This window comes from Oncorhynchus tshawytscha, linkage group LG21 (genome assembly GCF_018296145.1).
Source record: "Oncorhynchus tshawytscha isolate Ot180627B linkage group LG21, Otsh_v2.0, whole genome shotgun sequence".
In the NCBI taxonomy this organism is placed as follows: domain Eukaryota; kingdom Metazoa; phylum Chordata; class Actinopteri; order Salmoniformes; family Salmonidae; genus Oncorhynchus; species Oncorhynchus tshawytscha.
The window spans coordinates 3,105,917-3,132,785 of record NC_056449.1 but is presented as its reverse complement, the minus strand read 5'-3'; the positions used below and the strand labels follow the sequence as shown (position 1 = coordinate 3,132,785).

The 26,869-nt window shown below is 42.5% G+C and overlaps 1 protein-coding gene across 6 annotated transcripts in view; it reads left to right on the top strand.

Moving 5' to 3' along the window:
• Window positions 1-25,975, top strand: part of LOC112220692 (casein kinase I) — a 37,090-nt gene extending 11,115 nt beyond the window's left edge. The window contains exons 3-12 of one of the 6 annotated variants that reach the window (XR_006079517.1): window positions 3,876-4,002; window positions 4,218-4,316; window positions 6,624-6,707; window positions 15,214-15,353; window positions 16,240-16,318; window positions 19,265-19,339; window positions 20,030-20,136; window positions 20,454-20,566; window positions 21,192-21,290; window positions 24,068-25,975. Coding sequence is in view for 3 of the 6 variants with exons in the window: in XM_024382526.2 (XP_024238294.1) it covers window positions 3,876-4,002; window positions 4,218-4,316; window positions 6,624-6,707; window positions 15,214-15,353; window positions 16,240-16,318; window positions 19,265-19,339; window positions 20,030-20,136; window positions 20,454-20,602; window positions 24,068-24,075 (868 nt within the window). In the remaining 3 variants the exon portion in view is untranslated. Of the gene's footprint in view, window positions 1-3,875; window positions 4,003-4,217; window positions 4,317-6,623; window positions 6,708-15,213; window positions 15,354-16,239; window positions 16,319-19,264; window positions 19,340-20,029; window positions 20,137-20,453; window positions 20,608-21,191; window positions 21,291-24,067 lie in introns of those variants that run through there. The other 5 variants (XR_006079516.1, XR_006079518.1, XM_024382528.2 and 2 more) reach the window with 5 other exon arrangements.
• Window positions 25,976-26,869: the final 894 nt, after the last annotated feature.

Genomic DNA, 26,869 nt, shown 5'->3' with positions numbered 1-26,869 from the left:
TGAAATTGCAACAAGCGTTTCTGTGAAAATTGAATTTAATCAGAAGCCACTGCCAGATTTCTGGATTGGGCTACGCTCAGAGTATTCTGCCTTGGCAAATCACGCTGTTAACCTCTGGGATATGTGGGACGCTAGCGTCCCACTTGGCCAAAAGCCAGAGAAAATGCAGAGCGCCAAATTCAAATAAATTCATATATAAAACTATCTTTCACGAAATCACACATGTAAGATAGATGCCAAATTAAAGCTACACGCGTTGTGAATCCAGCCGACATGTCAGATTTCGAAAAGGCTTTTCGGCTAAAGAAAACAATGCTATTATCTGAGCATAGTACCATAGTAAACAAAAGAGAATTTCAACCCTGCAGGCGCGACACAAAATGCAGAAAAATATATATAAATCATGCCTTTGAACAAGCTTCTTTTGTTGGCACTCCAATATGTCCCATAAACCTCACAAATGGTCCTTTTGTTTGATTAAATCCATCCATATATATCCAAAATGTTCATTTATTTGGTGCGTTTGATCCAGAAAAACACTGGTTCCAACTTGACCAAAGTCACTACAAAATATCTCAAGTTACCTGTAAACTTTGCCAAAACATTTCAAACTACTTTTGTAATACAACTTTAGGTATTTTTAAACGTAAATAATCGATAAAATTGAAGACTGGATGATCTGTGTTCAATACAGGAAGACAAACTCAAGCATGCTTTCTGGTCTTGCGCCTCTATCAAACAGTACACATTACACTTTTTCAAGATTTCCATACTTCATTACACAATGGAATAACCTCAACCAATTTCTAAAGACTGGTGTCATCCAGTGGAAGCGGTAGGAACTGCAAGCAAGTCCCTTAGACATCTGGATTCCCAATGAAAACTCAATGAAAACAGGGTGACCTAAAAAATAAAAACTTTTAAAAAATCGGAATGGTTTGTCCCTGGGGTTTCGCCTGCTACATAAGTTCTGTTATACACAGACATGATTCAAACAGTTTTAGAAACTCCAGTGTTTTCTATCCAAATCTTCTAATAATATGCATATCTTCTGGGGATGAGTAGCAGGCAGTTTAATTTGGGCATGCTTTTCATCCAAAATTACAAATGCTGCCCCCTATCCTAGAGAAGTTAAGACACTGATGCCCTTTGCAACCGCGTACCTATGTGAGAGTGGATTCTCAGCCCTCACTAGCATGAAAACGAAATACAGGCACAGACTGTGGAAAATTATTTAAGACTGAGACTCTCTCCAATACAACCCAACATTTCAGAGTTATATGCATCCTTTCAATCACACCCTTCTCATTAACCTGTGGTGAGTTATTCACAATTTTCAATGAACAAATAAGGTTTTATATGTTAGATGGTTGAATAAAGAGCAAAAGTATTGATTGTTTTTTGTGCTCTGGTCCTATAAGAGCTCTGTCACTTCCCTCGTGCTGTTTTGTGACACTTACTCTTATGTTTAACTGTGTAGTGTGTGTGTGTTGCAGGCTTACGATAGCAACAACAACAAAAAACATTTGAGTGCACTGACCCTGGTGCTAGAGGGGGTACGCAGCTGGAGGTTGAATGTTTAAAGAGGAAAAAAACAAGTTTGGGAACCACTGGTTAGAATGTCAATGTAGGCTGTACCGTAAAGATTTCCCTTCACTGGAGCTAAGGGGCCTAGCTCGAACCATGAAAAACAGCCCCAGACCATTATTCCTCCAACACCAAACTTTGTGCTTTGCACTATGCAGGAAGTGTTCTCCTGGCATCCGCCAAACCCAGATTCGTCTGTTGGGCTGCCAGATGGTGACGCGTGATTCATCACTCCAGAGAACACGTTTCCACTGCTTCACAGTCCAATGGCGGCAAGTTTTATGCCACTCCAGCCGATGTTTGTCATTGTGTATGGTGATCTTAGGCTTGTGTGCGGCTGCTCTGCCATGTCAACTCATTTCGTGAAACTTCCAACGAACTTCTAGTGCTGGTGTTGCTTTCAGAGGCAATTTGGAATGCTGTAGTGAGTGTGTTGCTACCAAGGACAGACGATTTCTACGTGCTTTACGTGGTCCTGTTCTGTGACCTTGTGTGGCTTAACACTGTTCGGGCTGAGCCGTTGTTGCTCCTAGACGTTTCCACTTCACAATAACAGCACTTACAGTTGAGCAGGGAAGAAATTTGACAAACTGACTTGTTGGAAAGGTGGCATCCTATGATGGTGCCATGTTGAAAGACACTGAGCTCTTCAGTAAGGCCATTGGAATGCCAATATTTGTCCATTGAGATTGCATGACTGTGTGCTTGATTTTTATACACCTGTCCGCAACGGGTGTAGCTGAAATAACCCAATCCACTAATTTGAAGAGGTATCCACATACTTTAGTGCATATAGTCGTTCCCCTACAATACCTCTGTTTGGATTCTTGGACAAGATGGTTGCCTGGCGGCTGCTGGTCTGGCAGTGTACTGGAGAGGTGTTGGGAATCCCCCTGACCTCTAATGGCAGAGCTGTGAGGATTACATTTGATTACTCTAACTTCTTGATGCACCCATCCCTTTAGCGGGATCATTTTCATCAACACCCGCTGAACTGCAGCGTGCCAAATTCAAATTAAATTCCTAAAAATATTTAATTTTCATGAAATCACAAGTGCAATATAGCAAAACACAGCTTAGCTTGTTGTTAATCCACCTGGCATGTCAGATTTCAATACAGCTTTTTGGCAAAAGCATAACAAGCATTTATGTAAGAACATCTCTCTTAGTAGACAAAATATTACAAACACCTAGCAGCCAAGTAGATTGGTCACGAAAGTCAGAAAAGCAATAGATTAAATCGCTTACCTTTGATCTTCGGATGTTTGCACACACGAGACTCCCAGTTACACAAATGTTCCTTTTGTTCCATAAAGATTATTTTTATATCCAAAATACCTCCATTTGTTTGGCGCGTTATGTTCAGAAATCCACAGGCTCGAGCGGTCACGACATCGCAGACATTCCAAATAGTTATCCGTAATGTCCACAAACATGTCAAGCGTTTTTTCTAATCAATCCTCAGGTTGTTTTTAAAATATATAATCGATAGTATATCAACCGGGACTCTCGCTTTTTCAATAGGAGAGGGCGAGACAATGGCTGCCCCACTCTGTTGCGCAAGCAAAACTCTGCGAACACCCAGCTATCCACTGACGCGAAACTATGTCTGAAGACTAACACCTTGAGGAAGCCATAAGAAAATGAATCTGGTTAACTAGCACCAGGCACGCATGAGAAATGAAACCACCCTGTTAATGATAAATTGAGCCTCCCTCTGTAATTCACAAGAGTTTAAAATCAAATTTATTTGTCACATACACATGGTTAGCAGATGTTAATGCGAGTGTAGCGAAATGCTTGTTCAGGGGTTGTGATGGGGTTATGATGAACCCTATGCTCTTTAACCAGAAAATGCTGGTCATCTGTGAATAAAGCCATGCTTCTGGAACAACTGGTTAGGTTTAATTGCTAAACTCCACCCTCCACAAAATGTTTGGCTATGGTATTGACCTATGACCACACACATTGCATTACCTTTTTTATGTTGCGTAGGCCTAATAAACTACTATGTACAGTTTCCATAACTGGGGCGGCAGGGTATCCTAGTGGTTAGAGCGTTGGACTAGTAACCGGAAGGTGGCAAGTTCAAATCCCCGAGCTGACAAGGTACAAATCTGTCCTTCTGCCCCTGAACAGGCAATTAACCCACTGTTCCTAGGCCGTCATTGAAAATAAGAATTTGTTCTTTAACTGACTTGCCTAGTTAAATAAAGGTTAAAAAAAATATTTAAAAAATTGTTATGGGTTAGCATGAATATTGACATGTGGCTGGTGCTGTCTTGCAGGTGGTATGGCCAAGAAAAGGACTACAATGTCCTAGTGATGGACCTGCTGGGACCCAGTCTGGAAGACCTCTTCAACTTCTGCTCGCGCCGGTTCACCATGAAAACTGTACTAATGCTCGCAGACCAAGTAAGGCTTGGTTTCATCATTGCTCCTTATCTTTCACTTTGGCCCCTTTGTCTGTTTGCTTTTTACATTTTTTTATTAAGATTAACCCAAAACACACGTTTTCTGGCTGCAAAAGGGAGAATGACTAAAAATCTTATGTAAACCCAAAGTTTCAAGACAACATTTTCAAGTTCTTACGTTAACTGACTGAGAGGTTGCTGTTTTTTGCTCCACAGATGATCAGCAGAATCGAGTATGTGCACACAAAGAACTTCATTCACAGAGATATCAAGCCAGACAACTTTTTAATGGGTATTGGCCGTCACTGTAACAAGGTAAGCTTACAGCAGTTTCCCCGTCCTGAGATGCATTATGTTGACAATCTCTGACCTAGTTAGTGCCTTTGTTTTATACAACGTTGTGTGAAGTGATACAAGTAGCCCAAATTATCTTGTTTTTGTACGCTTTGGTGGTGCCAAGTATTCTTTTGTAGAAAATATAATCCTCAGTGAGGCAAATCATGTGATTTATTTTCTTTGAATAGGCTACGTGTCCTTGGTAATGGCCATTTTAAGGCTAATTGTTTGTGGTTGGTTTAGTCCACATGTTAAGGATGGAATGGTTTTGGTAGACACATTAAGGTGCTTTTACGACCAGGTAATACAAGCCCTCAGGTTTCTTATAGTTGTGGATCTCTTTCAGATCATAGACAGGTGTTAGTAAGACAACAAAAGAAAGGCTTCTGCATGATGTGTAATCTCAATTATTCTTTTCCCCCTTGCAGAAAATAATTAAGGCGTTTTTGTGATTCTTTTTTCATATACCAACTGTATTCAAGTTGCCTGATTTGTATTTTGTTTTTAAATAACTTACTATTTTGAGCCCTTGCAGACAGGCAACATTTGGCAAACTTAAAGCAGGAATGCGTGTGTTTTACCACATACCTGTCCACGTGAACTGTGGAGGTTGTTTGTGTTATGTGATATAAACTTATCAGTCAGCGACAGGCTAGTCTAATCAAAACAAAGCAGTACCTTTTGGGTACTCGAGCATTGAAGCCTGTATTACCATTTCTGGCAGTGCTGTCTGGAATAAGTGTTTACCATTGTGTGTCTGTGTGAATGCCAGCCTCAAGCTTATTTTTTTTTTTTTACATACACATGAAATTGTCACTTTATTTTCTTTTTTTTCCTTTTTTTTTTACTAAACTCCACCAACATTTATATAGGTGCACATACAATCCTTTTGGACTGCAAGCTCTGACACCCAAGCCCGAGAAGTCTTGCGTAGGATGTGCACTGAACTCAATGGATGGGAAGACATGGCAGAGCAGTAGCTTTTGCGAACCCCACTCTATCCTCTTGATGTTTAAATCAACTGCCTTTCTCTTCACCTGAACTCACTCTGCATTCTGCTTCCAACCTGCTCTTCTACAATGGTGCTTATTGTACCCAGTTAGTGTGTTTATGATGTAGTCTTCATTTGGACATAGAGACATTGATGTAAATCTAACATTTGACTAACAGTAGAGTGAAGAGCAATAGTTAATCTTTAACCCCCTCCCACACACTATTTAATAGATTGCAAGTGTACACCTCGCCAACAATAGTTTTTTCCCTATGGTTTGGAGAGTGATACTCAGCTTGGCATCATTGTAAACTAATTGCTTGTTTTGTTGCTTTGTCCTGGGCTGCTCTATTGGAATCTAAGAGCCACTATCACAAAGGCTGTCCTGTCATGCGTCTCTCGCAGCTATGCTAAATCTACCCCATGCAGATGAATTCATGCTCCTTTCTGACTGCACGCTTATCCTCTGTTTTGCGCTGTAGAGCTGCTCATTGCCAGATTGGGCTTTTCCAAAGTATTCTACCCTCTTCCTTACTGAAGGTTTCCGTTTCCAAGCCATCAGAATAAACTTTTTAAACAATTATTTGATTCATTGCTTCCTGTGAGATCTCAAGGAGGTAGTGGGGTTGGGTGGCTGCGTTTTTTTTTTTTTTTACAAAGCTTTTTCACACATTGTTAAATGAGTGCCCATTTTAGGGAATGGCCTTAATTATTTGCCTCCTCTTTTAACCCTAGTTGTGCCAGTAAGTCAACTGCATATTGTGTTCTGTACCCAGACAGACTGTTACTCCAAATTTGTTTAATGATTATTGTAAAAAGCACTTCTACTGGTGTGGCACTGCTAGCGTTAAATGCTGCAATATCAAAAAGCCACTGCAAAGTCAAAATCGTGAAACAGGTTTGGAAATAAGTGTTTGCTTTTTTTAGCAAGACAAAATAACTTAGGGATTTGGCAGTTATATTGTCTTCAGTTCTGCCTCTGAATGAAATTGGTGTGGCAGTGTGGGCTGTATATTCTGCAGGACCCCCCCCCCATCTGCTTAGCCTAAATACTGGCTTGCAACTAAGCCCAGGCTGACTCCTCTAGGAAGTCCTCCCATAGTCTGACTCCTCTCTGATTTTAGCTCATATGCTTGCTGGTGGATGAAGGATGGCCTTGGGCTTTCTCTCCCCCTCCCATTTTCCTACCTCTCCTCCCATTCTTTTTCTGAGCCTTGGTGTTGCCTGTCTGCGCTGGCCTTGTGGGGTTGTCAGCTATCCTGTTTGATGCACTGCACCCTCTATTGTTTGTTCAGTGTTTAGAATCTCCAGTGGGGAAGAGGAAAAGAAGCTTGGCTGTTAGTTCTTCTCAGGACCCATCTTTCTCAGGATTAAACCAGGTCTGAAACCACAACCGCCTCTTAATACTCCCCCAAATTCTGACTTTTTTTTTCTTTTTTAAAACTTTTTAAACTACCTTTTTTTTTTTTTACACCATTTAGAAGCAGTACTACTACTTTTTATTTATTTGATTTGGTCAATATTTTATGACCGCTGTATTGGCATTAAACCAGACACGCATGTTAAACAGATCTAGAGATTAAACCTCTTATGGCTGCATCCCTTGTTCTCAATTTCTGCCTGAAGACATACCCCAGTCTAACTGCCTGTAGCTCAGCCCCAGAGGCAAGGATATGCACATTCTTGGTATTTGAATGGAAACATTCTGAAGTTTGTGGAAATGTTAATTGAATGTAGGAGAATATAATGCAGTAGATCTGGTGGAAGAAAAGAGAAAGAAAGAGCATACGTTTTCTGTTATTTTATTGTTGTTGTAGCATCATCTTTCACATGTACTAGAATAGGATGCTGGAGATAATTTTGATGGATAACACAAGAGGGCAACTGTAGTTGTGCAAAGTTTCAGACTGATAACTTCAGGAATGGGTGAGCTACATGACATTTAGCATGAAGTCACCCAGGTTTCCCACACAAGTTGCCCAAATGTACCAAAGTGGCCGAATTGGTGAAATGACCTATAACTATATACAACAGTGCAAACAACTATATACTACAACTCAAAAAGAAAATCTAACACACAAAAAAATATATAAAATTATTTAAATAAATAAATAAAAACAGTAGACCCTTTGGAAGTCCTCTACACAATATTTTGCTGCCTGTGCCATGTCCCACAGCAGTCTCTTTCTGATGTAAAGCAGAGGCAAACTGAACAAGTGGTGCAGGTCATGCGACACAGAACACAACGACGCCCCCATGCTGTGCCCTTTTGGCCCTGAGGCAAAGTCATGCCTGCAGTAATGAACTGTGGCATATGAACACCACTGGAGGCAGGAGTAGAGGGGGCAGAGGTAGAGCGGGCAGCTTGGCACCGGGGGCTCCCAGTCGGAGTCGCTATCACTGTGAAAGAAAACACAAATATATTTTTTTATATGAGCCTTTTTACATCACATAAAATAAACATATGTATTGTATAGAGCAGAGGGAACAGTCACTAAGGTGAAGTGCTGTTCCGTTCAACTGCCCTCCCCCGAAAAGCACCCAATGGCTATTTCATATGAAAATGGAGAGGAGTAGCAGACGCAGTGGCCATGTGTGTTTGCTGTTCTACTCCATTCCATTTGAATAAAAAAAAAGAAAAATATATATCTGACATGGAATATACACTGCTCAAAAAAATAAAGGGAACACTAAAATAACACATCCTAGATCTGAATGAATAAAATATTCTTATTAAATACTTTTTTCTTTACATAGTTGAATGAGCTGACAACAAAATCACACAAATTATCAATGGAAATCAAATTTATCAACCCATGGAGGCCTGGATTTGGAGTCACACTCAAAATTAAAGTGGAAAACCACACTACAGGCTGATCCAACTTTGATGTAATGTCCTTAAAACAAGTCATAATGAGGCTCAGTAGTGTGTGTGGCCTCCACGTGCCTGTATGACCTCCCTACAACGCCAACATTCGTCAATGTTGTTGTCTGACGCAATACGAAACATATCCCAGTCCACGTGATGGAAGCAATCTTGGAGTGTGGAATCAGATTGGTCGGACCAGCGTTGAACAGACCTCAGCGTGGGAGCTTCTTGTTTTAGTTTCTGTCTGTAGGCAGGGATCAACAAAATGGAGTCGTGGTCAGCTTTTCCGAAAGGAGGGCGGGGCAGGGCCTTCTATGCGTCGCGGAAGTTAGAATAGCAATGATCCAAGGTTTTGCCAGCCCTGGTTGCGCAATCGATGTGCTGATACAATTTAGGGAGTCTTGTTTTCAGATTAGCCTTGTTAAAATCCCCAGCTACAATGAATGCAGCCTCAGGATGTATGGATTCCAGTTTGCAAAGAGTCAAATAAAGTTAGTTCAGAGCCATCGACGTGTCTGCATGGGGGGGAATATATACGGCTGTGATTATAATCGAAGAGAATTCCCTTGATAGATAATGCGGTCGACATTTGATTGTGAGGAATTCTAAATCGGGTGAACAGAAGGACTTGAGTTCCTGTATGCTTTTGTGACCACACCACGTCTCGTTAGCCATAAGGCATACGCCCCCGCCCCTCTTCTTACCAGAAAGATGTTTGTTTCTGTCGGCGCGATGCGTGGAGAAACCAGCTGGCTGCACCGACTCCGATAGCGTCTCTCCAGTGAGCCATGTTTCCATGAAGCAAAGAACGTTAGTCTCTGATGTCCCTCTGGAATGCTACCCTTGCTCGGATTTCATAGCAACGATTAAAACATTCCCAAACCAGAAACCGTGGATTGATGGCAGCATTCGCGTGAAACTGAAAGCGCGAACCACTGCTTTTAATCAGGGCAAGGTGACCGGAAATATGACCGAATACAAACAGTGTAGCTATTCCCTCCAAGGCAATCAAACAAGCTAAGCGTCAGTATAGAGACAAAGTAGAATCTCAATTCAACGGCTCACACACAAGAGGTATGTGGCAGGGTCTACAGTCAATCACGGATTACAAAATGAAAACCAGCTCCGTCACGGACCAGGATGTCTTGCTCCCAGGCAGACTAAATAACTTTTTTGCCCGCTTTGAGGACAATACAGTGCCACTGACACGGCCTGCAACCAAAACATGCAGCCTCTCCTTCACTGCAGCCGAGGTGAGTAAAACATTTAAACGTGTTAACCCTCGCAAGACTGCAGGCCCGGACGGCATCCCCAGCCGCGCCCTCAGAGCATGCGCAGACCAGCTGGCTGGTGTGTTTACGGACATATTCAATCAATCCCTATCCCAGTCTGCTGTTCCCACATGCTTCAAGAGGGCCACCATTGTTCCTGTTCCCAAGAAAGCTAAGGTAACTGAGCTAAACGACTACCGCCCCGTAGCACTCACTTCCGTCATCATGAAGTGCTTTGAGAGACTAGTCAAGGACCATATCACCTCCACTCTACCTGACACCCTAGACCCACTCCAATTTGCTTACCGCCCAAATAGGTCCACAGACGATGCAATCTCAATCACACTGCACACTGCCCTAACCCATCTGGACAAGAGGAATACCTATGTGAGAATGCTGTTCATCGACTACAACTCGGCATTCAACACCATAGTGCCCTCCAAGCTCGTCATCAAGCTCGAGACCCTGGGTCTCGACCCCGCCCTGTGCAACTGGGTACTGGACTTCCTGATGTGCCGCCCCCAGGTGGTGAGGGTAGGCAACATCTCCACCCCGCTGATCCTCAACACTGGGGCCCCACAAGGGTGCGTTCTGAGCCCTCTCCTGTACTCCCTGTTCACCCACGACTGCGTGGCCACGCACGCCTCCAACTCAATCATCAAGTTTGCGGACGACAACAGTGGTAGGCTTGATTACCAACAACGACGAGACGGCCTACACGGAGGAGGTGAGGGCCCTCGGAGTGTGGTGTCAGGAAAATAACCTCACACTCAACGTCAACAAAACTAAGGAGATGATTGTGGACTTCAGGAAACAGCAGAGGGAACACTCCCCTATCCACATCGATGGAACAGCAGTGGAGAGGGTAGCAAGTTTTAAGTTCCTCGGCATACACATCACAGACAAACTGAATTGGTCCACCCACACAGACAGCATTGTGAAGAAGGCGCAGCAGCACCTCTTCAACCTCAGGAGGCTGAAGAAATTTGGCTTGTCACCAAAAGCACTCACAAACTTCTACAGATGCACAATCGAGAGCATCCTGGCGGGCTGTATCACCGCCTGGTACGGCAACTGCTCCGCCCACAACCGTAACGCTCTCCAGAGGGTAGTGAGGTCTGTACAACGCATCACCGGGGGCAAACTACCTGCCCTCCAGGACACCTACACCACCCGATGTCACAGGAAGGCCATAAAGATCATCAAGGACAACAACCACCCGAGCCACTGCCTGTTCACCCCGCTATCATCCAGAAGGCGAGGTCAGTACAGGTGCATCAAAGCTGGGACCGAGAGACTGAAAAACAGCTTCTATCTCACACCCATCAGACTGTTAAACAGCCACCACTAACATTGAGTGGCTGCTGCCAACACACTGACTCAACTCCAGCCACTTTAATAATGGGAATTGATGGGAAATGATGTAAAATATATCACTAGCCACTTTAAGCAATGCTACCTAATATAATGTTTACATACCCTACATTATTCATCTCATATGTATATACTGTACTCTATCATCTACTGCATCTTTATGTAATACATGTATCACTAGCCACTTTAACTATGCCACTTTGTTTACATACTCATCTCATATGTATATACTGTACTCAATACCATCTACTGTATCTTGCCTATGCCGCTCTGTACCATCACTCATTCATATATCTTTATGTACATATTCTTTATCCCCTTACACTTGTGTGTGTATGAGCCAGTCGTTTTGGAATTGTTAGCTAGATTACTTGTTGGTTATTACTGCATTGTCGGAACTAGAAGCACAAGCATTTCGCTACACTCGCATTAACATCTGCTAACCATGTGTATGTGACAAATAAAAATTTGATTTGATTTGGGCATGCTCCTGATGAGGTGGCGGATGGTCTCCTGAGGGATCTCCTCCCAGACCTGGACTAAAGCATCCGCCAACTCCGGGACAGTCTGTGGTGCAACGTGGCGTTGTTGGATGGAGCGAGACATGATGTCCCAGGTGTGCTCAATTGGATTCAGGTCTGGGGAATGGTCGGGCCAGTCCATAGCATCAATGCCTTCCTCTTGCAGGAACTGCTGACACACTCCAGTACATGAGGTCTAGCATTGTCTTGCATTAGGAGGAACCCAGGGCCAACCGCACCAGCATATGGTCTCACAAGGGGTCTGAGGATCTCATCTCGGTACCTAATGGCAGTCAGGCTGTCTCTGGCGAGCACATGGAGGACTGTGCGGCCCCCCCCCCAAAGAAATGCCACCCCACACCATGACTGACCCACCGCCAAACCGGTCATGCTGGAGGATGTTGCAGGCAGCAGAATGTTCTCCATGGTGTCTCCAGACTCTGTCACGTCCTCAGTGTGAACCTGCTTTCATCTGTGAAGAGCACAGGGCGCCAGTTGCGAATTTGCCAATCTTGGTGTTCTCTAGCAAATGCCAAGCGTCCTGCACGGTGTTGGGCTGTAAGCACAACTCCCACCTGTGGACGTCGGGCCCTCATACCACCCTCATAATTTGCAAATAAATTCATTAAAAATCCTACAATGCCATTTTCTGGATTTTCTTTTCTCATTTTGTCTGTCATAGTTTAAGTGTACCTATGATGAAAATTACAGGCCTCATCTTTTTAATTGGGAGAACTTGCACAATTAGTGGCTGACTAAATACTTTTTTGCCCCACTTGTATATACACACACCCAAACAAACCACACATTTCATTGCAAATGGCAAATTATTATTTTTTGCAAAAAAAAATGTTTATATTTCACGAAACGGCATTAGCGCTTACCCGTCCAGAAGTACGTCCTGTTGAAACAGCTCCTCAGCTCCTGTTTGAATCATAACACTCGAAGATTCCTCAAACAAAAAATCTATCTGTTTCCGGATCAATCTCTTCTATAATCTGGTGCAAATCTGTACAAACAAGGAATGGTGGTCAGACCCATAACCATCACATACTGGCGTTTACCTCAGCTCATTGGCTATCTACCCAGCTAGATTTCAAGAAGATCAGTGGTCATTGGGCAGAAATACAGTCAATCAACGAAGCTTCGCTAAAATAATAATGCGCAATGAAGTCATTGCTCGTTGTCTTCAAATCAGTTCACTTCGGTCAATACTCCCCGCAAAAAAAACTCATGTTTGGCTGTGTTGCAAACATCCAGAGGAATGCACTGAAACCAACCATGACTAGATAAACGATTGTCTGTGTGTAATTACGTTGAATGCTCCGTAAAACATTGATAGAGATGGAATTCACGGCACAAACAGTTTACAAAATGTTTCGATTTAGGCTATAAAAATGGATTTTATCAAAGAAAACGGCACTAAATTTGATCACTGGGACCCTCAGGAAGAGAAATAAGAGCAAGATATCAGAATGTAAGTCATAATTTTACCTTCAGATGTGAATGTGTAAACTGTCATGGCGGAAAATGTTTTTGTTGTTGATTGCTCTTCTCAAACAAAAGCATGGTATTTGTTCTCTGATAGCTATTTTATACCGGAAAACGTAGTTTGATTACCAAGATTCTAATCTTTTGAAGGATGTAAGACACTTGCATTTTCAAGAATGTTTAATGTTACGACGTTATATTTTTAGTTGTCACTCTGAAATTTCCCCTGATGTTGATCTCTGTTCGGGTATCGCAGCCATAAGAGGTTTTAATTAACACCAAATCCAGATTGCAGGGATCTGAGAGTAGGTGGATAAAGGACATGGTGACTAGTAGCGGAGATGATGTTGGATTTTCTAGTTTTTTTTTTTTTTTTAAGGGACACGCTCTCTCATTTGAAGTGGTCATGGCGCTAATTGATATTTTGGATGCTTTTCCATTTCCTTGGAGCTGTTTCACTGAGTTTTTAGTGCCTGCTATACACAAGATAAAATAATCTTCTTGGTTTCCCAAATTTTCATCACCTTCTCGGTTTTAGAGTACTCAACCAAGGAAAATATCAGTCACTAACCCTTATGACTAGTGTGTCCATTTCAAGGGACCGTGCTGGCCAAATCGAGCTAAAATTGAGGTGAGATCACGGCAATTTGTCAAGTTCCTAAAGATCTGTACTGTCTGCTCAGTACAACTGTAGCTACTTGGTTTAATAGACTTGCACCATGGCATTACAGAGAAGGGATAACTGGGCTATGTGGCTGTGAAAACTGCTGTGGTGATTGCCAGTTGCTCTGGAACAGAGGGCTATGTGGCAGCATTCGAGCTGGTCTGAACCAGCTGCCTGTTAAGAGACTGCTGCTGACTTCACAGGCTGCTTAGCCTGGCCAACTGTTGGCCAGAAGCCTGAGGCACAATGAGCAGAAAAAAAGGAGTGTTTGGAAATACAGGGCCTGAAAAGCCTGACTGAGGACCTGCGGCAGATGGGTGGGGTTAGGTTGTGTGCTCACAGACCTACAGTTCAACATCAAGTTGGAAGAGAACTAGACTGTGCTTGAAGGCTAATTACTAGTATGGCTTTGCATAACCAGAACCCTCAGTCAGAAAATGGTGATGCATACTTTGACTTAGCTTTAAAAGTATCTAGATTTGTGCTACTTTGTTTCACAGTTTGGTTTGTTAGGATGGGCCTGTTGAGTCAATATGGCTGTTAAGATTAATGTTTCAGTATGTTGACAAAAATTGGTCCAGTAGGAACCAAAATCCAAGGAATCGTAATGACTCGGCATGTTAGAGCTGATACCAACGTGTATTTTGAAGGTCATTGGCCTGTGAGATGAGCTCCTAAGTATTCTTTGCAAGGTAACTGACACAGAACAGGCCACTTTTTTGTGAAAAATACAAAGGTAGTGTATTTGGACCACATTTTTGATTGTTCAAATTATGAAACTAACTTTAAGCAATCCTTTGACTGTATGCATTGTTTGTGCATGTTCTGTAGGTTCAATAGTTGACCGATTCTTGGTTTACTGTTTAAACGAAGTAGGTTTAATGGAAGCTGGAATATGCCACTCGCCTTGCTACATTGTGTATTTATCGACTCTCAAATGTTCCATTCTGCCTGCAATAAACTTCCTATTGAACAGAAGGTACCTCAGCACGGGGGGAAAAGGCTCACGTTAATGAATAACGTGGTAAAGTGAGTGTTAGTTTGCAGCAAGTGGACTCTTGTGTGTGGCGCTGCCTTTTCTCCCGACCAGACTTCAGATGGAGGCGCCCAAATAAAATTTTACGGTTGGCGTAGCTATTTGTCTTGACAACAGGAAATGTTTGAATCCCTGGCTGAGCCAAGCAAGCAGAGGCATGGCTGAGTGGATCCGTTTCAATACGACTGCAGCCGTCAGTCAAACACTTCTGTTGGGCGAGGCATTTTCTCAGGGACTGCAACCTGCCGTTGTGCGTGGGCAGTAGAGTGGAGTAGTATGGCAGGCAGTCCACAAATTTAGATGTCATTCCGATCCAAGAGACTTTTGAAGGCCGACACTTTCAACAACCTTAGAGCTGTTAGTAGGCAGGGAGAAACGTTCTTGGGTTTCCTGCAGAAATTCAATTTGCCTCAGACTTTGACCCCTGGGTGTTTTCCTGATCCTGCCGTCATATGGCCAGCATTGTTTTCATAGATAACAATGAGGGGCCTTGAGAATGGCTGCTTTTCTAGTCAAATGGTACACCAGGCAAAGCAGGAAATTGGAAGAATAGACCCATGGTCTCTCACAGCTCCAGCCTCCAATTTTGTCAACCGCTCCTCTGAATCGGGATAACTTTAAAATGTGTTGTATTTTTTTTATTTTTCTCTCCTTTACAGTTGTTCCTCATTGACTTTGGTCTGGCCAAAAAATACCGGGACAACCGGACACGACAGCACATACCCTACAGAGAAGACAAAAACCTCACAGGCACAGCTCGCTATGCCAGCATCAACGCACATCTGGGAATCGAGCAGAGGTAAGAACAGTTCAGCACACAGTAATATATTTCAGCCTTCACTGGATATTCTCTAATCCTCCTCGTTTGTATAGGCCACAGTGGCTAGGTTCCTAGGACTTATGTTGGTTAATGGGTCTCTTTCCCCACTTATATCGGTATCTACCCATTTTTTTTGTGGTGTGAAGGAGCTTTTGTTTGTTCCTGCTGAGACTGCAGAGTGGCTCTCGAAGGACTTGTTCTCATGATGGTCAACCTGGTCCCATTGGTCACTAGAATCTAGCTGCCACCAACGGCTGCACTTCCCATTGACCCAGATTACCAGTTTTGACAAATAGGGCCATGTAATTTAGCCAGATCAATCCTGCTCCCCTTATCCACATTGCTCTGGATTGAGATGCAATTAAGTCAGACTGGAGATGTTTTCCCCCTACTTTATCTTTTGACATACCATTATGGGATTGCCGCAACCTAAGCTTGCAGTAATTTTCATAAAAACCTTGATTCATTGCAAACATTGCCTTTTGTGATAATAGAATTTAACATGGTTAGAAATCCTATAGTTCCCTTGTTTAAACAAGCGTTTTCATGTTGTCATTTTAAGCATTCAGTTGGGAAATGAAAAAACACAAAGCATGTGGCTGCTTCACTGAGCCGTGCCCCTAAAACAAAATTTGTGAAGGAGAAAAGGATTGCCTTCTGTTAAAGCACTTTAACAGGATAGACACCCCACCCTCTTGGCATCTCATAATTCAACTTGACCAGTAAAATGGTGTCAGTGGTCTGGAAGCTGGTACAGATCAGCTGTTACAAAAGGCCTTGGGATGAATGTGAAATGTGTTGCGCTTGAACCAACAGAGATGTATTAGCTCTGTACATGTACTGAATGAAATGTGTTTCTTTCCAGTCGCCGAGATGACATGGAGTCGCTAGGATACGTCTTGATGTATTTCAACAGAACCAGCCTGCCCTGGCAGGGACTAAAGGTAGGCCAGGCAGGTACTCTAGGGCCCCCTGTCCACTAAATAGGTGGTTAATATTTAATTCACTCGCCACCGCTTTTCCTGCTACTAGGCTTTTTTCTTTTACATTTTTTCCCCCAGCTGTCTCATAACATCAATTTCAGCCGCTTTACCATTTTCATGACTTCACATTGGATTCATTTTTTACTCAAGCTGAATGGTTTAAGTAGTTTTGTCCTCTGACAACTTCAGGGAATCAATTTAACATTGTGTGATGTGCCTCGTGCATTGCAGGGTAGCTTGTTAGTGAGTCTTACTAGTAGATTATCCCTAACTTTCCATTCAAGTTGTAGTGTTCCTTGAGGTCAGCTACTTCCCAGAGGTTCCACTAGCTACCTTATTTTTAAATGCATATATCCTGCAGAGAAATGGGGTGCCTCGAATGTAGTTTTATGCTCTTTATTGTAACCTAGACTTGCATTTACAACATAATGTACCTTTGCCCTTTCTGACATGGCAAAAATGAGTGTGAGTGAGGCTCTTAATTTACAACGAGCAGGGTTAAATGGGGTACACAAGGCCTGTGCTTTGTCTAATTTACATGTAACAGCAGCCTGCAGTACTAGTGCTTGAAACTCAAGTCCTCGGCAAGGTGTTAGGTCCAGTGCCTTCAGAAAGTATTCATACCTCTAGACTTTTTACACATTTTGGTACAGCTTTATTTTTTATTTAACATTTATTCAACTAGGCAAGTCAGTTAGTTAAGAAATGTCTTCTTTATAATGGCGGCCTACCTGGGCCAAACCCGGACGATGCTGGGCCAATTGTGTGCCACCCTGCCAATCACGGCCAGATGTGATGCAGCCTGGGTTCGAACCAGGGACTGCAGTGACGCCTTTTGCGCAGAGATGCAGTGCCTTAGACCGCTGCGCCACTCGGGAGCCTCAATCTAAAATTAAAATGCTTTTTTTTGTCACTGGCCTACATACAATACCCCACAATGTAAACGTTTTTTGAAATTTGAACAAATTACACTGAACAAAAATATAAACGCAATATGTAAGGTGTTGGTCCATGTTTCATGGGCTGAAATTAAAAGATCCCAAATGTTCTACACGCACAAAAATATTATTTTCTGCACAAATGTGTTTCTCTGTTAGTGAGCAGTTCTCTTTTGCCAAGATATGCCATACTTGTCAGGTGGATGGATTATCAAGAAGCTGATAAAAAGCATGATCATTACACAGGTGCACCTTGTGCTGGGGACAATTAAAGCCCACTCTGAAGTGTGCAGTTTTGATACACAACACAGTGCCACAGATGTCTAAAGTTGAGGGAGCATAAAATTGGCATGCTAACAGGAATGCAGGAATGTCCACCAGAGTTGTTGCCAGAGAATTTGATCTACATTTCTCTACCATAAGCCACCTCCATTGCTTAGGGAATTTGTCAGTACTTCCAAACAGCCTCACAATCGCAGACCATGTGTAACCATGCCAGCCCAGGACCTCCATCTTACTACTTCACCTGTGGGAGCATCTTAGACCAGCCACTCGGACAGCTGAGTAAACTGAGGAGTATTTCTGTCAGCAATAAAGCCATTTTTGTGGGGGGAAAGTACTCAAGTGGGTGCCCCTGCCCAGTCATGTCCATAGATTAGGGCCCAATTTATTTCAATTGACTGATTTCTTTATGAACTCCAGCTCAGTAAAATTGTGTTCTTGTATTTTTGTTCAGTATAACGAAAAGCTGAAATGTCTTGGGTCAATAAGTACCCCTTTTGGTTAGCCTAAATAAGTTAAGGAGTAAAAATGTGTTTCACAAGTTACATGGAATCTGTGTGCAATAAGTGTTTAGCATGATTTGTGAATGACTACCTAATCTCTGTACCCCACACATACAATCATCTGTAAGGTCCCTCTGTCAAGCAGTACATTTCAAACACAGATTCAACCACCAAGACCAGGGACGTTTTCCAATGCCTCGGAAGAAGGGCACCTATTGGTAGATGAAAACAGTGTTATGTTTTGGGTAAATCCAATACAACACATTGAGTGACACACTCCATATTTCCAAGTATAGTGGTGTTGCATCATGTTATGGGTATGCTTGTAATAAGGACTGTGGATAAGAAAAGGAATGGAGCGATGCACAGGCAAAATCCTAGAGGAGTACCTGGATTTAGTTTGCTTTCCATCAGGACAATAACCTAAAGCACAAGGTCAAATCTACACTGGAGTTGCTTAAAAAGAAGGCAGTGAATGTCCTGGATTGGCCAAGTTAGTTTGCACTTAAATCTACTTGAAAATCTATGGTAAGACCTGAAATGGTTGTCCATCAATGATCAACAACTAATTTGACAGAGTTTAAGAATAATCTATCCAGAAAAGACTCTGCTGTAATTGCTGCCAAAGGTGCTTTTGCAAAGTATTGACTCAGAGGTTTGAAAACTTATGTAAATGAGATTTCTGTATTTCATTTGTAATAAATTAGCAGAGAAACTTGTTCACCTTGTCATTATGGGGTATTGTGTGTAGATAGGTGAGATGTATATTTTGAGATCAGGCTGTAACACAACTTACCTGGTAGAATGAGGGTTTATAAAAACAAAATGTGGAACAAGTTAAGGGGTATGAATGCTTTCTGAAATACCTTCAGTACCAAGCCTTTCTTTACATGCATACAGCCCCAATTGCCCGGCCTAGCGAGATGGACTAGGTCGCGAAACACCACTTGTGTACACACACTTGACCCATGAGTAGTCTATTACAGAGTAACGCAACTTTCTCTAATGGCCCAATATTTCCCTCGGGTGGCTCTTTCAGTGCTATAAATCACATCAGGCCAAACAAATTTCTTATTCTGTTATGTTATGAGCCACTGATCTCGCCGGGGATGAAGGAAAACTGCAACGGGTAGTGTTAAACTGTGGTGCACAACATTTTCATTTCTCGCCCACATGTTCCACAGGCTGCCACAAAGAAACAGAAGTACGAGAAGATTAGCGAGAAGAAGATGTCGACTCCAGTCGAGGTGTTGTGTAAGGTGAGCGTGTGAAACCATAGAACAGTGTTTCCCAAACTCGAGCCTCGGAGACCCCAAGGGGTGCATGTTTTTGCCCTAGCACTATACCTCTGATTTCAAATGATCAACTAATCATCAAGCTTTTGATAATTTTTATCAGCTGTGTAAAGGGATTCCACTGTGTTAAATTGATGAACTCTGTGACACGCCGTGCCGCTATTTTTAGTCAGGATCACAGGGACAGAACGGTAGATACTATGGAAGTCTAGAGATTACTGGAGTCCACGAGTGGCCACATCAGCAAGTGAAGTATGTGCCTAGTATGTGTACAACGCTCAACGTTTCTCATAGGTCAAATAGTCAACTAAACTTTCTCTCTGTGTACAAGAGCAGAGATATGGTGGCTGGAGGTGCTAATCTAATCCAGTCTTTAAATAGTGGCTGTTATGCATAGCCTTGGAACTGAAAGCATAGTGGCCATTAAAATACTTAAGTAGCTGGCTGTGAGTGCATGCTCAAGCCTTGCATTAGGCTGTGGAGTGACTTGTGTAACCTCACAATCACTTTTTTCTGTCAGTAATTGCCCTTATTTTACCAAAACACATCTTAAAGAAATTGATTAGGCACTGACAGTCATTGTAATGTATAATAACCGAAACAGTTGAGAAATGGATAACTAGATAACATTCAATCTCCTACTCTTGTTTTCAGGGTTTCCCCGCAGAGTTTGCCATGTACCTGAACTACTGCCGTGGGCTGCGGTTTGAGGAGGCGCCTGACTACATGTACCTGCGTCAGCTGTTCCGCATTCTCTTCAGGTGCTCATCATTTCTCAACCTCTTACCTCTGTCCCCAAGGGAGCTGAAACACACACACCAAGTCATGTTTTTTCTTCTTCTCAGTGTTGACACACAATGCAGAACAACGTTGTGTTAATAACAGATTGTACTAATGTTAGTGAAGTGTTCTTTAAAAATTAAATGCCTACAGCAGTTCGTCCTATGTTTTGCATGTCGTCTGTCTGCTTTCATGTATGTTAAGGCTGAAAACAAATTCAGCCTTAACAGTAAAGAGGTATTTTTTAATAAAGCAGAGCTGTGTGACAATGTCTGAACGTGTTTGTGTGCTTGTCCAGGACCCTGAACCACCAGTACGACTACACGTTTGACTGGACAATGCTGAAGCAGAAAGCAGCACAGCAGGCCGCGTCCTCAGGGGGACAGGGGCAACAGGCACAAACCCCTACAGGCAAGCAAACTGACAAACCCAAGAGTAACATGAAAGGTTAGTAGCAAAAAGCCAAGCGACGTTTGGAGTGCAAAAATGGAGACACCAATTGCTTTCATTTTCGTTCCCCCTTCAAAGTGGTAAAAAATACTTTTAAAAAAACAAGTGGATTTGGAACATTCTCTCCCACCAGATTAATGAGAGAAAAAAAGTGTTAGTTCGAGGAGGCCCCCAAAAGATAAAGAGAAATTCAATTGGTCTGTCTTGCAGATGCAAAGACGTCCTTGGGAAATTTGACTACTAACTTTGTACCCAAATGTCTTTATTCTTCTCTGGGACAAAGGGGTGGCTTTATCATCTTCTTTGGATGTTAAAATCATAGTGATTTCGCTCTTTTGAATGAACCCCTTCTCTTAATGGGATGTATGATTCACTCTTTCTCGCAATCATTGTTCCTGGATCTAACACTTGTTAATCTTTATTGGAATGCTCTAAAATACTTGGTTGAGCAGGAGTGAGATTCTAACCACATACTAATTCAGGTTTCATACATGTTGGTGCAATGGTTAATAAATTGCTGTCTGTTTTCATGTGTAATTTTAGTGCTCATGTGATGTGACTCTTGAATGACCTCTTTTAATTCCAGTCGCCCCCCTCCCTCTCGTAGAGGGTATCCCGGGTGCCCAGGGTTGATGGTGGAGGAGTCAAACCAATTTTTCAAAAAACCTGAAGCTGTTTTCATCAGGTGACGACTAGGATTTCCACAGGGATTAGGCTATAGCCCATTTAGATTTGTAATCTCTGGCATGAAATTGCAGGGCGGCCTTGTTGGATACCAACTACCTGACCTGTATTAGATTTAGTAGTAAAAGGCACGTTTACTTCAAGGCAATGCCCAACCCCCTATTACTTAAAACCACCACTAATAATATCTGTTGCATTGGCTTCATCAGACCTCACTGCTCCGCACACCATGCGTTTATCCACACACTGCATGGAGGACTCTAATGAAGCCCTCCCTCCGTTCCATGTGTGTTAGTCCATGTGTGCCAGCTTGGTTCAGACGGCTTAGGCAGGGCTGAATTAAGTCCTCAATACACAATGGTTATCATCTGAGCTATGTGGATTAAGTATTTATTATTAGACCAAAAATGTTTTTGGGGGTTGAGTGCAGGTTAATTGGAGAGGGGGGGAAAAAGGCCCGATGTATGTTGGTGACATGACACGGATGGCGCCCCCGAGAGGGCTCAGTGTATCAGTCCTGCTCTTCCCCAGCACGCCAGCCCCTCCGACTTAGCAGAGAGGCTACCGTTTTGTGTGACGTATTGTTGGTCAAATCCTGACCCAAACAAGGCTTCCGGTGGCGTAGGTTTACTGATGGTTATAGTTTTTCTTGTATGAGATGCTTTCTCCATGATGTCAGGCAAATCATCTTCCGCCCCTCTCCGGACACGACTAATGACGATGTTCGGTCTCCGCTCTGCCCAGAAGAGCTTTGAAAGCCATTAAATATGAATATGAAATCAAAGCAGGAGGACACTGTCTGCCCTCCTTTCTCTTCTCCTCTCTTTCAAGGCACATCCCACAATGATGGCAGTGAACAAGTGCTGTGAAGAGGCTAGTTTATAAATAGGATTTGCTGATGACGTGGTATTGGTCTAATCCTTTGTGCACTATGTCTGTTTTAGTATGTGGACTCCATGCGCACAGTTGAGCGCTGCTTATGTGCCTTCCCTGCAGGGGTGGAGAGATCAAAGTTTTCCTACGTAACTGATTTTTTTAAATAAAAAGGACCTTTTGTTAAAGGGACGCCCTGCTCACAAGCAAAGCTATAAAATGTAGAAAAGGACATCTCTTTCTAAGGTCTGGTGACGGTTATTTGTTCTCTGCTACTCTCTGTCCCTTTAAGATAACACTGCAAGTGAAGGGTGCTGAGTAGCCACAGCCAGGAATTTAAATAGTCAAGCTCCGGCGTATTGGAGCTTGAAAGAACTTGCTGGGTTTCTTGGATACCAATTTGACTTGGCCACTCTGTTAGCCTTGTAACAATGGAAACCTTGTTAATGCGAGTTTGCGTTTCAGCCCTCTATTGCTCCATTGCCTCGTATTATATGATAGTTGTTTAGAGCATGCCACGTTGATATAATCAGGCAAACGCAAGTAGCTAACGCTCATAGCATACTCCATTGACCCAGGCCTTTACTCTTTGAAACATATCGATCATCACATGGTCATTTTAGTATCTGTGTAGGGCCTAAATGTCATCGTCATGTTGCTGTGAAATTTCCTGAAGGATATTTGCTGTATTAGAAGAGGCGTGTTCTATTAATAGCTCGCATATGGAGAATTGGGCTGCCCTTTCACCCCTGTGAGTGTGACTGGTCTGTTACATCAGCTGGCCCCTCCACTCCCAACAAAATGAAATATGGACACTTGAAACGGCAGGGATCTCCTCCTTCATATCCGTGTGTTATATTTTGTCATCGAACCAATGACTCACATTGACGTCCATTAAATAAGCGAAAGGTCCAGAGCTTTTCATGTGTAATTCAGAACCATTACTTTTGCTTATTTCTCCGACGGATAGATCCTCTGATGGCTCTCTGAACACACTCCCATGTAATGCCTGCAGCGAAACTGCACCTTTGAATCCTACCACATCGGAGAGAATTGCTGTAGCAGGAGGTGACTCAGGAGCGTTCATGTCAAAGTCTTCTCATATCACTCAGAGCTGACGAGATCATGTCCAGACTTGAGCTGCAGTTATCTAAACCCACTCGGTGAGTCTCGGAACGCATCAAGGTGTGAAGGCTTGCTTGAGGAAGACAAAAGATTGTCAAAGCCCATGAGGAATCCTCACACATCTTAGTGTTACCTAATCCTGTTCTGCCCATGTTCCTATCCTTTGGATTGGCGCCTCTAAAGGCCAGCTGCTGAGCTGCATGGGTGTGGCTATGGAGAGGGAATACATGTCTTTGGGTAATGGCTGTCTGTAAAGATTACTTGAAGCATGATGGGAGGTTGACTCACACAGGCAGATCACATCCCCGTTTGTCTTTTTAGAAGTGTTTTTGTTATCTCGGTTGAACTACGCCCTTTAAAAGTAGATTTTTTTCACAAGACTCATTGTTTCCTTATTCGCTTTCCGCTTTTTTTTTCTTTTTTTTTTGTCTTTCTGTCTATACCCACTCCCGATATACACTACACAGCTGCTGTTGTCTCCTGCACTAGTTGTGAACCTTTTTAAGGTGGTGGTGAATGTCTTCATTACAGGAGTCTCAGAGTAAATGTTTGATTCCCCGTCTCAGGCACTCTGCAGCAGTGGGGCCGAGCTTGCTGCAGAGCGGGACTGATGACTGGGCACTTTTTTTATTACAGGGCTGGAAAACTGCCGTCATTTACTTGGCCTTGTTGATAGTCGCTCAACCCTTTCTTTGATGAAGATAACCCGTTCGACTTGATGTGTAACCTATGGCCTCTTGTCTCTTTGTCTCTCTCTCTCTCTCCTCGTTTCTCTTGCAGGTTTCTGAGCAGTAAGACAAAGAAATGAAGACGAGTGGCCGTAGCAGGATTTGCCTTCCAATCACACCCCGGATTCCAGGATCAAATTCACCAGAGCCTGCCAGGCATTGTGGGCAACCCTTTTTTTCCTGTTAAAGAACTTTTGTTCCATATACTATATATGTAATTGCTCTATATAGATAACATGCTCTGCATATATCTATATATTGGTATGTATATACTATATCCACACAAAGCCGGCTTGGTATGGAATTTTACGAAGCTGTAGCCGTCTCTATTGTCCTGTCCCTGAAGATTTTTTTTTTTTTGTGTGTGTTTCTTCAAAACTGAAAATAAGACATGGTTGGCTCACTGTGGATGTTATTGTGCACATTGCAATACTTTCCCCTTGATACTTTCTCCCTCTGAGAGCTGCTGCTCGGGTGCCTGCCTCACCTCATGGCCCCCTGTCAGAGCAGCTTTGTCCCCATTCCCTCAGTCACCGAGCGTGGCACGACCCAGACACACGTCAGTCAGATTGAACATTTTGAAACGACAATTTTCTCCAACTTTTTTTCCCTCATTTTCAAGCAAAATGAAAGATGTAAACGGAAACTGTTCTTTGTTATGAATGAATCCTGGGTATTTACTAAGCAAACATTGGATTTATTTAGTTTCTTTTCATAAAAAGGGTAATTAAGATTCTGCCTGCTGATATGTGCTAGAAGAGCTTCAAATGTGAAGATGAAAACAATTCTAGTGACTACTAGGTTCCTCTTTAGAACGCTGCATTAACTATATTGTATTTGGTATTCTGAAGTCTCAAACAATGAATAAAAAAAGATCAACTCCACAAAAGCATATTCATTATAAAATAGGCACCACTTGACTAAACCTGTTTGGAAATTGCTTTTTTTTTTTTTTAAATGATGCAAATTGTTTTTATTTTTGGAGATGTTAATGTCAATCGACAAATGTCTTTTTTTATTTTTATTCATTGAGTTGCTTTGATGGATGGCATCAATGTTCCGTTTTTGAGAGGACCTCACACCACCCACCCTTCGGTTATCATTTTTATATACATACATATATACACTTTTTTTTTTTAAAGAATCAACCTACTTTTTTCCCCTTCAGTTTTATAGAGTTGTCTTTCCCTGTATTGAATTGATCATTTTGGGGGAAGGGTGTTTTTGTTTCTTCTTCCTGCGATGAAGCAGATCCTCTTGTAAAATATTCTTTCTCTCTGCAACTACATTTCGCTGCTGCTTAGAGTAGTGACCTTTTTTTCCTCATTTTCATTCTTTTTTATTGCAAAGAGTTTTGGAGGGTTTAATTTCTGTATACTTTGAGTCTTGAGGGAAGAATAATTTAGATTTCTCTCAGCCTTTAGTCAAGACAGATGCACACTAGTAACTGTTTCTCCCTCTCCCTAATAATCCCCCTGACCCAGCTTTAGCTATTTTACTGCTGGACATTCTATAAAAATGTAATTTATTCCCTTTAGCATGTCAGAATAAATTTAAATGACTTGTTAGAATCACTGTTCAAGTCTCTGTAATTTGAAGAAAACACATAAGACTTCTTCCTTAGGCCCGGATGATGGGGGGGACTACAATTGGTCTTTCCATTTTCTTGTCTTTACACATTTACGTGTTTGACTACCATACAACCCTCGTATTGTGAGAATTTTTAAAAATTTGACATCCGCAGGATTGGGGCTAGATAAAAAGGAAAGATGCAAAGGATTTGTCTAAAGGTATGATCACTTGATGCAAAGGGACACATTTGTGGAAAGGTATTGCTGTAATCTAGAAAAAGCAGTTCCTGTGAAATATTGTTGGGGTGGTGGGTAGTTGTAGGTGCTGGTGTTTTGAAGAAAAGATCTTCCCGGATTTATATCTGTAAATATTAAAATGGATTAAAATAGCTGTTGTGGAAAATTGTTTTTCTACAACTCATAAAACTGGCTAAAAGAAGAATTGTGGCTGGCAGCAAGTCTTCACTATGGGACTCACTCTTCCTCATTCTATACAATAGTAAAAAGTGTCAGGGGTTAGTCGAACAACCGAGAACTACACAATGGGTTTAGGGTCAATGTGCAATGCAACAAGGTGTAGGCTACCCCCACCCCCTTACATAATGGAAATTGGTGATTCCAAGTAAAAATAGATGTCTGTGTGAGACTACCCCTTCCTCTGCTCAACAACATTATTGGAGTGTTTGCATTGTTCTGTAGGGCCTGTCAGTGTAGTAATTTCAATGGCACTCCTGCTAGGCCACTTTGTCAACAGGAAAATAACTTGCAAAGCTGGCAAGAAAATAAGTAGCAAACATGAGACTCTATATTTTTCAAAGATGATGCATCCATGTGACATGGAAATATTAAATTGCCCAGTGTAAGTGACTTGTATTTATTTTAGTTTGAATGGTACCTAACTGCCCTGGGTTATCCTGAGAGTCCTAGAAGGGGCCTTGTGTGGTCAGGGATTTGTTAACCATGACACACTAGACACCAGGCTGCTGAGAGCCAAGTCATTCTCCAGGCAAAGAGGACAGGACAGCACAAGGTTTGCAGCAGGGTGAAAAAGTCCTGGTTGTCCTTTCATCCGTTGTGAGGTCGACACAAGTGGAAAGCAGCTGTTTGCAGAGAAAGAGGGAGGCCCCAGACATCCCTCTGCGAGAACAAATGGGGCCAAAGGGACGATCATGCTTGGAGTGAAGAAATGCCTGTCACAAATGTAAGCGAGGTCAATCGAAATGGTAGGTCAAACTCAATCTCAAAGTTTGTATCTGAAGTCATTGGTGACCTTTTAGAAGGCG